General features: G+C 35.7%; 1 protein-coding gene across 6 annotated transcripts in view; it reads right to left on the bottom strand.

Annotated features, from left to right (window-relative positions):
• st8sia3 (ST8 alpha-N-acetyl-neuraminide alpha-2,8-sialyltransferase 3) overlaps positions 1-17,964 on the bottom strand; it is a 52,015-nt gene that overhangs the window by 7,227 nt on the left and 26,824 nt on the right. For all 6 annotated transcript variants that reach the window (XM_051877653.1, XM_051877652.1, XM_051877656.1 and 3 more), the window contains 4 exons: positions 12,811-12,855; positions 10,253-10,655; positions 6,140-6,259; positions 5,108-5,665 (listed from right to left, as the gene is read on the bottom strand). In XM_051877653.1, the coding sequence (XP_051733613.1) occupies positions 5,108-5,665; positions 6,140-6,259; positions 10,253-10,416 (842 nt within the window). In that variant the 5' untranslated portion in view covers positions 10,417-10,655; positions 12,811-12,855. The remainder of the gene's footprint in view (positions 1-5,107; positions 5,666-6,139; positions 6,260-10,252; positions 10,656-12,810; positions 12,856-17,964) is intronic.

Below are 17,964 nucleotides of genomic sequence, written 5' to 3' on the forward strand. Positions count from 1 at the left end.
TTAAATTATAATAATATTTCACAATTTTACTGTATTTTTGATCAAGTAAACACAGCCCACAAACTTTTGAACACTAGTGTACATATAATTTAGACTCATGTTTATGTGATATTTAGGTAATTTAGATAAAACCATCGACAGTCATCAACAATGTTTTCCACACCAAAGTCTTTCCATAAGCGCTGATCTCAGTACGTTCTGCTGCTCCGAACACTTCAGCACCACAAATCCTCTGTAATCTCACCTGCAAAACCTTCCAACACAGAACTTCAGCTTTAAATGAATTGTGAATTAAGAGAAATATTGCCATACACAGTTAACGGCGGTAAACCACTGCATGCACACTGAACAGCATTTACCGTGAACCCCCGGGTAAGAAAGCTAATGTGTTTCACCCAAAGTGACACATGTGTCTGCAGGAAAATGGTGACAACACATCCATGAAGGTCAGCTGCTCCTGTGTGAGTGAGTGAGTGTGTGTGTGTGTGTGTGTGTGTGTGTGTGTGTGTGTGTGTGTGTGTGTGTGTGTGTGTGTGTGTTCAGTGGTTCATTCGCTCAGAGCAAGGTTAGTTCAACCACCATCTCTAATAGAGTCACGGCGCTGGTGAACCACAGAGAGACAGTGAACAACACTGGACTACAGGCTGATGTGTGTGTGTGTGTGTGTGTGTGTCATTTTCTATTATTTATTAACTTATTTTTAAAGATTTTTAAAGTCTAGTTTTAAAATGATTATTAATATTGTTTTTAATATTATTCACTTAATATGAATACTATTCATACAGTTTATTAATATTAATAAAATTTCTCTGTCAAATCTAACGTCAAAATGTTGTGAAAATACATATTTTTAAAATTACAATTAAAACGTACTCTGACAGAGATTCTTATTAGTCGCTGACTGTTAAACCAAATTTCTATTAATCTTCTTGTGGAGCTTTTGAGCATCTTACAGGGGTTAAATCTGTCCGATCGGACACAGCGACTCGCTTTAATGGGATTGCAGAAGATTACAGGACAACAGCTCAGTTCTGTGAATGATGGGTTAAAACGAGTAACTCTCACTCGCTCTCTCTTTATGTTTACATAGAGTGTGATAATTCTGATTTTCTTTCTCAGAATTCTGAGTTTACATCTTGCAATTCTGACTTCTTGGAATTCTGAGTTTACATCTCACAATTCTGACTTACTTCTCGGAATCCTGAGTTTATATCTTGCAATTCTGACTTTCTTCTCGGAATTCTTAGTTTATATCCCGCAATTCTGACTTTCTTCTCGGAATTCTTAGTTTACATCTTGCAATTCTGACTTTCTTCTCGGAATTCTTAGTTTACATCTTGCAATTCTGACTTTCTTCTCAGAATTCTTAGTTTACATCTTGCAATTCTGACTTTCTTCTCGGAATTCTGAGTTTTCATCTTGCAATTCTGACTTTCTTCTCTGAGTTCTGAGTTTACATCTCGCAATTCTGACTTTCTTCTCGTAATTCTTAGTTTACATCTTGCAATTCTGACTTTCTTCTTGCAATTCTGACTTTCTTCTCTGAGTTCTGAGTTTACATCTTGCAATTCTGACTTTCTTCTCAGAATTCTTAGTTTACATCTTGCAATTCTGACTTTCTTCTCGGAATTCTTAGTTTACATCTTGCAATTCTGACTTTCTTCTCGGAATTCTTAGTTTACATCTTGCAATTCTGACTTTCTTCTCGGAATTCTGAGTTTTCATCTTGCAATTCTGACTTTCTTCTCTGAGTTCACATCTCGCAATTCTGATTTTCTTCTCGTAATTCTTAGTTTACATCTTGCAATTCTGACTTTCTTCTTGCAATTTTGACTTTCTTCTCTGAGTTCTGAGTTTACATCTTGCAATTCTGACTTTCTTCTCGGAATTCTTAGTTTACATCTTGCAATTCTGACTTTCTTCTCAGAATTCTTAGTTTACATCTTGCAATTCTGACTTTCTTCTCGGAATTCTTAGTTTACATCTTGCAATTCTGACTTTCTTCTCGGAATTCTGAGTTTTCATCTTGCAATTCTGACTTTCTTCTCTGAGTTCTGAGTTTACATCTCGCAATTCTGATTTTCTTCTCGTAATTCTTAGTTTACATCTTGCAATTCTGACTTTCTTCTTGCAATTCTGACTTTCTTCTCTGAGTTCTTAGTTTACATCTTGCAATTCTGACTTTCTTCTTGCAATTCTGACTTTCTTCTCTGAGTTCTGAGTTTACATCTTGCAATTCTGACTTTCTTCTCTGAGTTCTAAATTTACATCTCGCAATTCTGACTTTCTTCTCGGAATTCTTAGTTTACATCTTGCAATTCTGACTTTCTTCTCGGAATTCTTAGTTTACATCTTGCAATTCTGACTTTCTTCTCGGAATTCTGAGTTTTCATCTTGCAATTCTGACTTTCTTCTCTGAGTTCTGAGTTTACATCTCGCAATTCTGACTTTCTTCTCGTAATTCTTAGTTTACATCTTGCAATTCTGACTTTCTTCTTGCAATTCTGACTTTCTTCTCTGAGTTCTGAGTTTACATCTTGCAATTCTGACTTTCTTCTCAGAATTCTTAGTTTACATCTTGCAATTCTGACTTTCTTCTCGGAATTCTTAGTTTACATCTTGCAATTCTGACTTTCTTCTCGGAATTCTTAGTTTACATCTTGCAATTCTGACTTTCTTCTCGGAATTCTTAGTTTACATCTGCAATTCTGACTTTCTTCTCAGAATTCTTAGTTTACATCTTGCAATTCTGACTTTCTTCTCGGAATTCTTAGTTTACATCTTGCAATTTCTGACTTTCTTCTCAGAATTCTTAGTTTTCATCTTGCAATTCTGACTTTCTTCTCGGAATTCTGACTTTCTTCTCAGATTCTTAGTTTACATCTTGCAATTCTGACTTTCTTCTCGGAATTCTTAGTTTACATCTTGCAATTCTGACTTTCTTCTCGGAATTCTTAGTTTACATCTTGCAATTCTGACTTTCTTCTCAGAATTCTTAGTTTACATCTTGCAATTCTGACTTTCTTCTTGCAATTCTGACTTTCTTCTCTGAGTTCTGAGTTTACATCTTGCAATTCTGACTTTCTTCTCAGAATTCTTAGTTTACATCTTGCAATTCTGACTTTCTTCTTGCAATTCTGACTTTCTTCTCTGAGTTCTGAGTTTACATCTTGCAATTCTGACTTTCTTCTTGCAATTCTGACTTTCTTCTCGAATTCTTATTTACATCTTGCAATTCTGACTTTCTCTCGAATTCTTAGTTTACATCTGCAATTCTGACTTTCTTCTCGAATTCTTAGTTTACATCTTGCAATTCTGACTTTCTTCTCAGATTCTTAGTTTACATCTTGCAATTCTGACTTTCTCTTGCAATTCAGACTTTCTTCTCTGAGTTCTGAGTTTACATCTTGCAATTCTGGACTTTCTTCTCAGAATTCTTAGTTTACATCTTGCAATTCTGACTTTCTTCTCGAATTCTTAGTCTACATCTCGCAATTCTGACTTTCTTCTCGTAATTCTGAGTTAATGCAATTCTGACTTTCTTCTTGCAATTCTGACTTTCTTCTCTGAGTTCTGAGTTTACATCTTGCAATTCTGACTTTCTTCTCGGAATTCTTAGTTTACATCTTGCAATTCTGACTTTCTTCTCAGAATTCTTAGTTTACATCTTGCAATTCTGACTTTCTTCTCGGAATTCTTAGTTTACATCTTGCAATTCTGACTTTCTTCTCAGAATTCTTAGTTTACATCTTGCAATTCTGACTTTCTTCTCGGAATTCTGACTTTCTTCTCGGAATTCTTAGTTTACATCTTGCAATTCTGACTTTCTTCTCGGAATTCTTAGTTTACATCTTGCAATTCTGACTTTCTTCTCGGAATTCTTAGTTTACATCTTGCAATTCTGACTTTCTTCTCAGAATTCTTAGTTTACATCTTGCAATTCTGACTTTCTTCTTGCAATTCTGACTTTCTTCTCTGAGTTCTGAGTTTACATCTTGCAATTCTGACTTTCTTCTTGCAATTCTGACTTTCTTCTCTGAGTTCTGAGTTTACATCTTGCAATTCTGACTTTCTTCTCAGAATTCTTAGTTTACATCTTGCAATTCTGACTTTCTTCTCGGAATTCTTAGTTTACATCTTGCAATTCTGACTTTCTTCTCGGAATTCTGAGTTTTCATCTTGCAATTCTGACTTTCTTCTCTGAGTTCTGAGTTTACATCTCGCAATTCTGATTTTCTTCTCGTAATTCTTAGTTTACATCTTGCAATTCTGACTTTCTTCTTGCAATTTTGACTTTCTTCTCTGAGTTCTGAGTTTACATCTTGCAATTCTGACTTTCTTCTCAGAATTCTTAGTTTACATCTTGCAATTCTGACTTTCTTCTCGGGATTCTTAGTTTACATCTTGCAATTCTGACTTTCTTCTCGGAATTCTTAGTTTACATCTTGCAATTCTGACTTTCTTCTCGTAATTCTTAGTTTACATCTTGCAATTCTGACTTTCTTCTCGGAATTCTGAGTTTACATCTCGCAATTCTGACTTTCTTCTCGTAATTCTGAGTTAAAATATCATAATTCTGACTGTTTTCTCTGAATTCTGAGTTTACGTCTCACAATTCTGACTTTTTTTCTGTATTTTAAGTTTACATATCGCAATTCTGACTTTCATCCTCACAATTCTGACTTTCTCAGAATTCTGAGTTTACATATCACAATTCTGACTTCTTGTAATTCTAAGTTTACATCTTGGAATTCTGACATTCTTCCTCAGAATTCTGAGTTTACATCTTGCAATTCTGACTTTTTTCTCTGAATGCTGATGTTAAATCTCGCAATTTTGACTTTCTTCTCGGAATTCTGAATTTAAATCTCGCAATTCTGACTTCTTGTAATTCTGAGTTTACATATCGCAATTCTGAGAAAAAAGTCAGAATTGGGAGACATAAACTCGTAATTGTGAGGAAAAAAGAGATAAAAAGTCACAAATAACTTTTTTTAATTTTAATAATTCCATGTCAGAATTTGATAATGATATCATGGTATTTTTTAGTAGCGTGGTTCTCAAATGAGGCCTAAACAGGTTCAGACATATGTACAAAAGCTCTTACCTGTTCACATACTGCATAATGTTTCCCGGCCAGGCTAACTGTACTTTCAGCTGCCCCTTGTGCTCTACGAAGAAATCTACGAGTGTGCGTGTGACAGTGGCAGACGTGTGGAAGAAAAAGGCGGGGATCCACAGGATCGCGCCGTCCAGCTTCTTCAGACTCAAGAAGAAATTGTTTCTGTCCTGGATGGTCAGCAGGTTGTTGTAGTATTTCTCTAGAATACTGGGGTTGAAGGTGGTGAGGTTGGTCCGGCGGCCCACGTCTCTACGGAAGACCTCGGTGGGCGCGAAGTTGCAGCGGAAGACAAAGTCATACTTGTCGATTTCAGGGCCGCAGCGGCTGCCGGTCAGGATCCCGCTGTTGCCTACTACGGCGCAGGTGTTGTAGCGCTTGTTGAGGACGGGAGAAGAGTCCGGAAGCAAAGACCTGAGGTTCTCACCAATGGAGAAGACGTATTTGTGACTGGAGTAGTCGTAGTGCATTAACTGACCCACGCGAACGCTGCTCTTGGTCAGGGTGAAGTTGTGCGGGACGTCGATGTACTGGGCGATCTCTTTACTGGAAAACACATGCAACAACATCAGAGTAAAGCGGACAGAATCAGAAACACAACGCAAGAAAAAGAATTAGCAGCTGAAGAGTGTTTTAAAAGAGATCTTAAACAAGAATATCCATAACCATGAAGTTTAAATAATATAACTACTTAAGAATATTCATATTTATTAATATTTAACATTACATACACATGTGAGAGTTGATGTTTTATAAACAGTTTTTAAAAAAATACTGTTTTCAAAAAAAAAATTGACATTTGAATTAAATAAATAAATAAAATAATTAAGAAAGTTTACATTCTGCAATTCCGATTTTTTTCTCGGAATTCTGAGTTTAAATCTCGCAATTCTGACTTCCCGTAATTCTGAGTTTACATCTCGTAATTGTTTAATAAAAATAAAAAATGGCATCTACCTTGATTATTCAAAAACTATTGAGATACTCTCATCTTCTGCACTGTGTGTGTGTGACGTTCACCTTTGCTCTAAATAAGCGCTCTTGTTAAACCTCCAGTTGCTGGACTCCTGTATGTTCTCGTTGAGGGCGTTATTCAGGGACGTGAACGCAGGATCCAGAAACTTCATTGCCAGTTGGGACCTGACGAGAATATGGACAGACAGAGGAAATGAAAACACTGTTTCTGTTCCACTTCACAGGAAGGCCCGATCCCGATGTCCCGCTGATGGCAGCTGCTGAAAGTGGTTCCAATCAATCGGACCCATCCAGACTCCTGTCAGTCACCTCCCGCCCGGGGCAGTCGATGCCCGTTCTAATTAAGCAGCCTCTTTTTAGACTCCACGCCTGCTCGTTTTCTCACTCTCATTTGTTAAAGCTTGTTCCGTTTCATTACCAGAGTTATTTGAGTCTGGGTTACGGCCTCAGAGGTCAGAGAGCTGTGTTGGTTTACAGGCCGACTCAAGTCACTCCAAATATAACAGTGAACAGGAACTCAATCATTTTTCACACTAACGCATGCCATAGAAGAACCATTTCTGGTTCCCCAAAGAACCTTTCAGTGACCTTTTTTTATGTGAAGAATGTTTTAATATTCTATAGAACCTTTTAACACTATAAAGAATCTTTTGTGGAAGAGAAAGATTCCATGGATGTTAAAGGCTCTTCACAGAACCATCAATGCCAATGAAGAGCCTTTAGAGCTTTAGAGCCTTGTAGACAAACTTTGATGTTGGCTTGAGAAAGCCTAGCCAGAAAGTTTAAAGTAGTTTTAACAGCTTTAAGTTTGAAGGTTTAAATTTTGAATAGGTTTTAAGTTTTAATTCAATATTTTTAAAAGCTAGAATTTGGATATATGCATGATTTAGTATGCTGGTAGCATTATTTAGCATGTTGCTAGCATGTTTTAGCATGTTGCTAGCATTATTTAGTGCAGTGTTGACATGTTTCAACACAATTTATCATGTTGCTAGCATGATTCCTAGCATGATTTAACATGGCTAACATGTTTTAGCATGTTGCTAGCATGTTTCTAACATGAGTTGCATCCCAAACAACGCACTATACACTATGCGCTCATACACTATGTACTTATGCACTATGTACTCATCCATGTGATGTGTGAATTGTATAAGGTTATTTTGTCATTTAACAAAGGAGTCTGATTCCCCCTCCCCCTTCGCTACGTAATTAAAGCTGCGACAGTTGAGTGCATGAAGTGTCCAAGATTCCACACTTCGTTTTTTCCGTTAATTTAGTGCTTCATCCGGGTATTTAAAGTGTACTTTTTCTTTTTGGAATTTTCTGTGTGAACGCACTACTCGCACTATTTGTACTTAAAAACGTGCACAAGTATGCAAATTTGGGACGCACCTATGATTTAACACATTGCTAGCATTATTTAGCTTGTTGTTAGCATGATTTATCATGTTGTTAGCATGTTTCTAGCACGATTTAACATTTTCTAGCATTATTTAGCATGTTGCTAGCATTATTTAGTGCAGTGTTAACATGTTTTAACAAGATTTATCATGTTGCTAGCATGATTTAACATTGCTAATGTTTTAGCATGTTGCTAGCATACTTTATCATACTTTATTAGCATGCATTAACATTTGCTAGCATGATTTAGCATGTGGCTAGCATGTTTCTAACATGATTTAACACATTGCTAGCATTATTTAGCTTGTTGTTAGCATGATTTATCATGTTGTTAACATGTTTCAAGCACAATTTAACATTTGCTAGCATTATTTAACATGTTGCTAGCATGATTTAACATTGCTAGCATTTTGGTAGCATTATTTAGTGCAGTGTTAACATGTTTCAACATGATTTATCATGTTGCTAGCATGATTCTAGCATGATTTAACATTGCTAACATGTTTCAGCATTTTGGTAGCATAATTTATCATATTACTAGCATTCACTAACATTTGCTAGCATTATTTATCATGTTGCTAGCATTTTTCTAACATGATTTAACACATTGCTAGCATGATTTAGCTTGTTGTTAACATGCTTGTAACATGATTTAACAAGTTGCTGACATGATTTAGCATATCACTAGTATGATTTAACAAATTGCTAACATGTTTTATTTTGTTGTTTTCATTAACATGTCGAAGCATGTAACTAGCATGAATTAGCACATTGCTAGCATGTTTTAACATGTTTATAGCATGATTTAACACATTGTTAACATGTTTTACCATGTTTATAGCATCATTTAACACATTGTTAACATGTTTTAACATGTTGCTAGCATGTTTTTAGCATGAGTTAGCAAGCACGTTGTTAACATGTTTTAGCACATTGCTAGCATGCTTCTAGCATGTTTTTCCAAGTTTTTGTTTTTGGATTTCATGTAAATTTTATTTTAATTTTTAGTCATTTTGTTATGTGCTTTAGTTAGTTTATTATACATATCTATTATATATATATATATATATATATATATATATATATATATATATATATATTGCTATTTAGGTTTAATTAAGTCCCTCCAGCGGGAGTTCTTCTCTATATCAGTGTCAGTGTTTCTGAACTCCCTGAAATGCCTCCATTGTAGTCTTGAGTTTTCTTCAATGTTCCTCATTTAAATAATTCATACACAGAATAAAGGGGCGGGGCCTGGTTGAGTTAGTAGTGTGTTGAAACTGGCGGTTATGGTAAGGGGCGGGACATTTCCCAAACACCAATCACAACATACTGCTCCAGCCGACCAATCAGAGCACACTGTGCTTTTCAGAAGGAGGGGCTTCATAGAGACAGGAACTAAACAGAGCGTTACTGACAGACTGGGAAGAGAGGAGCTGCAACAATGGAGAATATGAGGACAATAATCAACATAATGAACAAGACTTCATAAAAGTGCACAATATGGCCTCTTTTAGGCATGTGCAATTATTATTACTGGTAAGTAATTCAAATCAAGCCTCTGGTACACTATTAGCTGATTTGAAGGCAGTTCTGCTAGTTTTGCCATTTTCTCTATTCCCTGGCGGAAGTTCAAATGACAAACCGGCAAAGATGAATAACATATGGTCACATAAGAGTGCCATATCAAAATGACTCCTTCTATGTAACCTTGACTGTACCAAAAGAGTCTGATTACTGACTGGAAATGAACCTGCCAGAGGAGTAAATCAGGACCAAGGACAGCGTTCAGGGCCTCAGACGAGCTGCACCATCCTTCAGTTTCAATCAATCACAACATTAACACTGGACTTTAGTTGCACTTTACAGTGTTTATGTACAGAATATGTTATGTTCAGAATGACACTGATCAAAAAACATGCACTTCTGTACACATGTATGCTATATTTCAAATGTCATCATTCAACATTACCCAAAAAAAAAAAAAAAAAACGTTCTTAAAGGAACCTTTTTCCTTAATCCAAAGAACATTTTAATATTCTAAAGAACCTTTTTCAACTATAAAGAACCTTTTGTGCATTTGAAAGGTTCCGTGGATGTTAAAGGTTCTTCATGGAACCTTTATTTTTAAATGTGGATTCAGTATAAGTATTGTATCACTCTTAAAAATAAAGGTTTTATTTAGAATCTTAAAGGGTTCCGTCACTTTAGCGGTTCCCATCATGGGCTCATTTTATGGATTTGGCTTAAATTAATAAATACATTTTGTTTTAATTCAATTTTATGAATTAAACAGCTAGTAAACATACTTTTTAGCTAGAAAAAAATGAAATAAACATGAAAGTATTATGCAATCATTTAAGACATTTCTCCTTATATTGAATCTTTGTGCCATTAAGAGTTCTTTAAAACTGAGTCAAGAGTTCTAAATAGAAGTGTAGATGTTCTTTATGAAACCATAGATACCAATAAAGAATATTTGTTAGAATATAATGCATGACGTATATAGAATATGAATGCAGCCAGCTGACTGTTCAGAAATCATTACTCTGCGAAATATGAGAATGTAGGTTAGTCCATCTTCATGATCCAGGACTGAACTGCGCATGCGCTCTGAGCATCATGACAGAAGGACAAGAGGCCTTTCCAAAAAAATGTGATTAAAGCACATGCGCATTAGAAACGTTGCCCTTTACAGAAATAAACAACCCCGTTATGACATATGTAAAAAAAAAAATGTGTGTTATAACTCACCGAAACCCCGCGTGAAACATGTACATCCGCGGACCGCCGGCGTTGGCGTACTTCGGGGAGGTGAAGATGAAGTCTTTCTTGATGGACACGTAACTGATCAATGACAAAATGAGCAAAGCGACGCTGAACATCACCAGACCCAGAACACTGACGACCCGAACCATCTCAGCGATTCACACACGGAGAACGAACATGATGAACGTGAGCTGCATCGCTTCAGATGCTACAACCGCCGGAGATGATGATGGTGATGATGAAGATCCGGGATCCGCGGCGTGTCTCATCAGCACCGGCCGCTTCCATGCCGGATCTCTGTCTTAGCTGTAAACATCCCCGCTCACATCCCGTCTCACATCCCGTCTCATGCGTTAAACAGCAGGCGATATTTAAAGGAGACTCGATCCTATTCAGAGAAATCCAAGAAATAAACAAGTCACTGCAGCAGACGGAGGCGATGGAGCTCCGCGGTCACTAAAGGGTTACACGGATTATCCCGATCACACACACACACACACACACACACACACACACACACACACACACACACACATAATATCCTCATAACAAAACACATTCTGCCTTTTAGACCTTTGCACTTCAGTGTACTGCATAAGTGCACAATATTTTTATTACATGAAATCATATTGTTATTCAATATATATATATATATATATATATATATATATATATATATATATAAAGTATATTGTGTAGCTGTGCCTGGAGTCCATTGTTTTATGTGATAATAACGCAATGAAACATGACAAATTGTGTGACAATCATACAAAGAAATTATGAACACATGCAAAAAAACAGGAGAAAACTTTGTTTCTTTTTCCTGTCAGCTTTTTGTTTTTCTATGCATTTTTTTATTTGCATAGTAAAATAAAACCTGTAGCTGTAGTTTGCCTAATAATTTTGTCAGATAAATACCTTAACCAAGTTTAGAATAAATCATAATATTTATGTTGTCATATAATGATTTCTACACCAACACTGCAAAAATGCCTTTCTTATTTAGTATTTTTGTCTTGTTTCCAGCTTAAATATATAAAAAAAAATCTTAAATTCAGATGCTTTTACTAGATAAGTAAAATGACATAAGATATTTTTTCTTGTTTTCTTGTTTCTTGTTTTTGTCCCAAACAGAAACAAGATTATTTTTCTTACCCGATTGGGAGATAATTTTGCTTGTTTTAAGCAAAAAATCACTTCATTTGGATTTTTTTCTCCCCAGAAAACAAGAAAAAATATCTTATGTCATGTTACTTATCTATTCAAAGCATCTGGATTTAAGAATTTTTAGATATTTAGACTGGAAACAACACAAAAATGCTAAGTAAGAAAAGCATTTTGCAGTGAATACATTTTAAACCACAACAACAACAACAAAACCCCCCACAATGTCTGCGCAGTAATGTTTAATGTTAATATGTGCAGAGATTACTGTAATCCCAACAAGAAATAAAGGTCACTCACTCAGACTAATGGATAGTTTGTGTATAATCTCATATAATTTCATTTCGTTACAGGTTGTAAGTAACTTGGAATTTGGTTCTCATTATTTGGCTCAGTAGCAGCATATACAGGTTGAACAAGAGCGGTACTAGAATTGAGCCTTGGGGCACTCCGCGTGTCATGGATGTCCACTAGGACTTATGGTTGCCTAAACTCACGTAATAACTTCTCCCTTTTAAGTATGACTTGAACCATGACCTGAGTCATAAAAATACAGTGACATTTGTGATTACTGGAGAGCTCCAAACCTGGTTTATATTTATGGAAATTACTAGAAATCTGAAAATCAAAATCTCCTTCTGCAATAGTTTTCTCTCAAAGCATCCGGACACAACCAGGATTGTTAGCAGCTGCTAACAGGGACTTAAACTGCTGAAACCTTTGGATGTTTTGTAATGAGGAACCATCTGATCTGAAACACCCTTCATAGGCAGCAACTATGTCAACCATCACCAAACTTACTGCTACACAAGCACCGTAACAGTATTTCTACCTCTCTCGCTTTCTCAATACTTTAAATAATGCATGCATTGAAACCTTTTTGCTAACTTTTGTTGCTAAAGAAACACAGACTAAAATCTGTAAAGTTTAACTACACAAAGCTATTAGTGAACACGGGTGATGAATCAGGCCTTTTGTAAGCACGCTGAATGTGTAATGCACTTTTATATCAAACATTAGAGGCAGCGCAGGATATAAACCACACAAATATCAATATCTTATATCTCACTTCTCTACAGAACACAATAAAAGCTGCGAAATTGCTCCTTCTCTCATGAAAAGTTAAAAAGCTGCAAAGGGAATAATTATGAAAAACTCATCAATTGCAGTAGCTGCAGGGAGAATTAAAGATCAGTTTTAGTGGAGCACAAAACGAAATGGATTGCAGTCGAGTTTAAACTGAACGACTTTCTGGAGCAGAGAGAGAGTTATTATCCAGAGAGAGCAAAACACAGCCACAAAATCAAATATCATACATAAAGAACATTTGCAAAAACAAACATAAGTCAGATAACTGCATGATAACTACTGTATCTTACCGCACGGTACAAACGTCTTCTGTTGAGAACGACTCCATCTGAAATCTGATATATGGCAGACAAAACATGCAAAACACATGATTATACATTCATCATATTTTTTTTTTTTAAATCCATCACATAACAAAGAAATCATATATAAGTCACATATCTGCACTATATATTGTAAAATATTGCACAGTGGTCATTTTAATGGTCATCAAGAACAGGTTCAGTTGATTAGAACTTAACTAAAACAATTCAGAAGTAATTGTGATTTGACATCACAACATTAACACTAGACCACCAACATTTACATTATTATTTTATATTAAATATGTCTATATAGTTTTTATTAACTTTTATTTCAGTTTCAGTCATTTTAGTACATCAAGTTAAACTAAATGAAAATGAGTAATACCTTGGCAACTAACTGAAATAAAATAAGTTGAATCGTTTTTTATGGTGTTAGTTTTAGTTAACCTTGTTCTATGAAAGCTTGTTTCCGCCACTAAATAAATCAAACTTTTTTTCTCACAATTTTGAGATATAAACTCACAATTTTGACTTCTTTTCTCAGATTTGTGAGATATAAACTTGCAATTGTGAGTTATAAAGTCCAATTCTGAGGAAAAAAAGACTTTTTCTCACAGTTCTGACTTTATAACACGCAATTGCAAGTTTATATCACACAATTCGGAGAAAAAAGTCAGAATTGCGAGATGTAAACTTGCAATTGTGAGAAAAAAAAAAGTCTGAAATGTTTTATTCAGTGGCGGAAACAAGCTTCCAAATGGTTCGGAACCTCCTGCAATATAATATAATATAATATGTAAGCAATAAGGTACGAGAGGGTGTGCTGTATCTTGAATAAGTCATGGCTGAAGGGCGTTGTTAGGCACGACGCAAAGCGGAGTAACCCCTTCAGCCGTGACTTATTCACGATACAGCACTAGCCTTGAGTAACTTTTTGCTTTTATAAAACGGTTACCACACAATACAAATATTAAAGCCAAAAATATGTATCAATGCAACTTTCATGAAGTAAACTAAAGCCTTCCTTCCGCCGGAAAAATAGTCCCTGACCATGAACAGCAACAGAAGTTACATTATTACGCCATTAGATGGCGGCAAAGACTGTCTTTATGAGTGTGTCAGTCAGTAGCGAAGACTTTTACATTGAAAAGACTTGTTGTGAACACGGAACAAGACTCAATTGACAAATGCTTTGACTAGCGCTGTCAGTCACGGGAAAACCCCTTAACTGTTAAAAGGACAAGATAATATATCAGACAACAGATTTTTTATTATGAACATAGGACTGACCTGAAGGAAAATGCTAAATCTGAATACAGGTAATAAACTCACTCTCTTTCTCACAACACTCTTCTACATAATACAGTAAGCTTCAATGAACAATATTGAGAACAAACAGTTTACATTGCTAAGAGTGGTTGCTAAGGGTGTTGTGTAGTGATACACAGAACTGTTGGGTGAAGCGGTCATAGACAATCATATTGACCAATCAGAACCAAGGACAGGAACTAACTGTTTTATAATATTATATAACATAATATAATGCTTGAATCTGATTGGTTGACCAACATTCTAAAGTGTGCAGTTATTTTCATGGAAACGCACGACTAAAGTAGTTCTAGCAAGTCTTGACCACATTGCATCACTTCGCCAAATTATTTCAGTTATTTCAAAGGTGCTTACAGCCGAAAACAGCAAAAGAACCAAAACCCACAATGACACCGATCAAGCAAATAAATATGGTAAACAATAGGATAAAAACGACAAATTATTTTCTTGTTTTTTGCCATAAAATTGCGTTTTATTATGTACGGACAGCATATACTCTCTCCCGCTCAAACACACACACATACAGTACGGACACACACTCGCACAGAAGCATGTTGTCAGAGCAACTTAAAAGCTACATGACATTTCTCACCAGCAAAGAAATAACGGCGCTGTTCTTGAAGCAGATAAACTTACAGTTTCACTATTAATAGAGACGCTGCTGCCGAACACTATTGAGAGCCGCACAGACTCAGGTAATTCACATGCTTAATATCTCTCTCTCTCTCTAATAACTGCATTAATAACTGCATTAGTCTGCTATCAAAGCTCAAGCGTCCGTTACTAGCTATAACATGACATTTTGGAATTAGCAATGAAGGCGTGGGATGAGATGCGTAAGAAATTAGTCCCACACACAAGAGTGTTTTAAGGACAAAAAACTGACAAAAGTCTTGAAATACAACATCGGAACAGTGTCTTGAGGTGTGGTAACCGCAGTATAAGCGGTATAAGGTGGTGTAACGTCCAGTCCGCTTCGCGACCGCATTACCACCTCGGGTGGTAATATAATAATATATAATAATATAATATAATAAGTTACCATAACTGTTTATTGTCAGTAAAGAATGAGGAAAGTGTGTGTATTTGATGGTTTATGTGGTCAGTGTAGATAAGAGAAAAATAGCGAGGAAGTTCACGAGTCTGTAGGCGAGATGTTGAGGTGGAAATGAGCAGAACTATACGGCTAAAGCGCGGGTCAGATGAATGGGGACATTATATGAGGAGACGGCCACTGTGTTTTTGATGTATGGCTCAGAGGTCAGTGGGTGTGAGACCTGTGTGTGTGTGTGTGTGTGAGATAGCCAGGCCAGTGAAGGATATGGTTGCTAAGCAACAGACTGACCAGAGAGACTCATCTGATTGGAGTTTCATGGAATTAATTTCCACGTGCAGAAGATGACCAGCGTCAATCACAGCAACACTCATTCATCACAGGACAGAAACAGTGTGTGTGAGAGAGAGTTTACAGTGGCTAAACACTCACTAAAGACTCATCCATCTCAGCTCAGCTTTGTGCTGCTGTCAGAGGAAGAGAAATGACAGTGTGGACGGAGCGAGGGATAATGGCTCAGTGATGGACTTCAGTTGAACAGTTTGACAATCTGGAGTAAAAGTACAGTATTACTGGCTCACATGATCAGACTTTAAGGTCAGTTTACACTGGTGTGTAAACACATTACAGTGGTTGAAAATATTTTTTAAGGTTTGAGTCTCTTCTGCTCACCAAGGCAGCATTTATTTGATCAAAAATACAGTAAAAACAGTGAAATATTATTACAATGTGAAATAACTGTTTTCTATGTGAATATATAGTAAAGTGTAATTTATTTCTGTGATCAAAGCTGAATTTTCAGCATCATTACTCCAGTCTTCAGTCACATGATCCTTCAGAAATCATTCTAATATGATGATTTGATGCTCTAGAAACATTTATGATTATTATTAGTGTTAAAAACTGTTCAGATTTTTGTGGAAACCGTGATTGTCTGTTTTCAGGATTCTTCGATGAATATAAAGTTTTGACTGGTATTATAACAAATAATATTATACTTAATATTAATATAACACACACACACATATATATATATTTTCTTTTTTAATAAAGTTATGTAGATTAGTATGTTTTAATGGAATGTTGTGACAGATGTTGATCTACCAGTAGTTTTCTGTAGCTGAGATTTAAGGTTTGACATTCATAATCCACACAGAACGACCATCGAGTGTGAAACGATCTCTGTCTCTCTCTCCAGTGTAAAAGCTCATCTAACCTGCTGGCCATGAACTCATGCATCACACTGACATGTGACACACACACACACACACACACACACACACACACACACACACACACATTACTATTTTCTCAGATAAAAAAAGATGCACAGACAGGATTATGACAGTGGATCTTTTTACCCATAAACCCCTTCAACAGTGAACATAAGATTTGCGATGGCCGATAATGAAAGTTTTATCGCCCGATACCGATTATTGGCCGATACAATGGTGCATCTTAACTTTTTATATCATAATTAATACTTTTATGTCAATTTCATCCTTTTATGGCATAATTAAGACTTTATCTCACTTTCGACTTTTTATTTCATAATTATGACTTTTTATGTCATACCTAGACTTATGCCATAACTTCTTCATTTTGTCATAATTTTTATCTCAAATTCAGCTTGTCAATATTCAACTTTTTGTCACAACTGTTTTTGTCAATTTCGACTTGTTACATAATTATGAATTTTTTGTCATACTTGATTTGTTTTAACTTGCCACAATTGTTTTCTTTTTGTCAATTTTCACTTATTTCATAATTTTGACTTTTAATGTCATACTTGACTTGTCATAATTTCATCTTTTTCATAATTAATACTTTTTATCTCAATTTTGAATTTTTATGACAATTGTATTTTGTCAATTTTGAATTATTTCATAATTATTACTTTTTATGTCACACTCGACTTGTCAATTTCATCTTTTGGTCATAATTAATACTTTTTATCTCAATTTTGAGATTATGACATTTAATGTCATAAATATGATTTACCAATGTTTCTTTATATGTGGCAGAAATGGGCTTCCATATGACGGTGAATAACTTACGACATAATTTTCATTTTTGGGTGAACCATCCCTTTAAGGACTTAAATTGTACATTGTTGCCATAAGAGAAACATCTCATCTAAATCAGAAGGGTGGTATTCCAAAACAAATAAAAATGAGGGAAATTACTAAAGTAGCCACATGAGTTTATCCCATGGAGCACATGAGCGTAATGTGAAAGTAGCTCAAATGTTCCTGGACAAATATTAGTTTTGTGTTAAAACTGATGTGCTGATGATCTTTTATAACCTCTGATGACACAGACACATCCAGCCGGACAAAGACTGTTATTATCTGTGTGTGTGTGTGTGTGTACAGTCACTAATAGATGATTCATTCAGCCGCTCTGTGTGTTTTATGTCTTATCACATTCTTGCTCTGCTTCTGTGTGTGTGTGTGTTAGAGTCTCCAGACCGATAAGATCTGCTGCTGTCCTCATGTTAAGGACTTCACTGATAACATTAAAATGCGCTCGGAAACAATGGCAGCAAAAATGACACCACATTCAGACCTTTGACAAACAGAAGAAAACATGAAGGCAAATGATCAACCCTTCCACACATAAATCAGCTCAGTGTGCAGCTCGGGGCAAATTTATCTATTTCTCATGACAATCACAAATACTTCTTTATAAGAAAATGCCTGTAGGAAAGAAAAATCACAATGCATTAGACTTTTACAGAATTCTCTGGCTTCTTT

The sequence above is a fragment of the Ctenopharyngodon idella genome, chromosome 21 (genome assembly GCF_019924925.1).
Source record: "Ctenopharyngodon idella isolate HZGC_01 chromosome 21, HZGC01, whole genome shotgun sequence".
In the NCBI taxonomy this organism is placed as follows: Eukaryota; Metazoa; Chordata; class Actinopteri; order Cypriniformes; family Xenocyprididae; genus Ctenopharyngodon; species Ctenopharyngodon idella.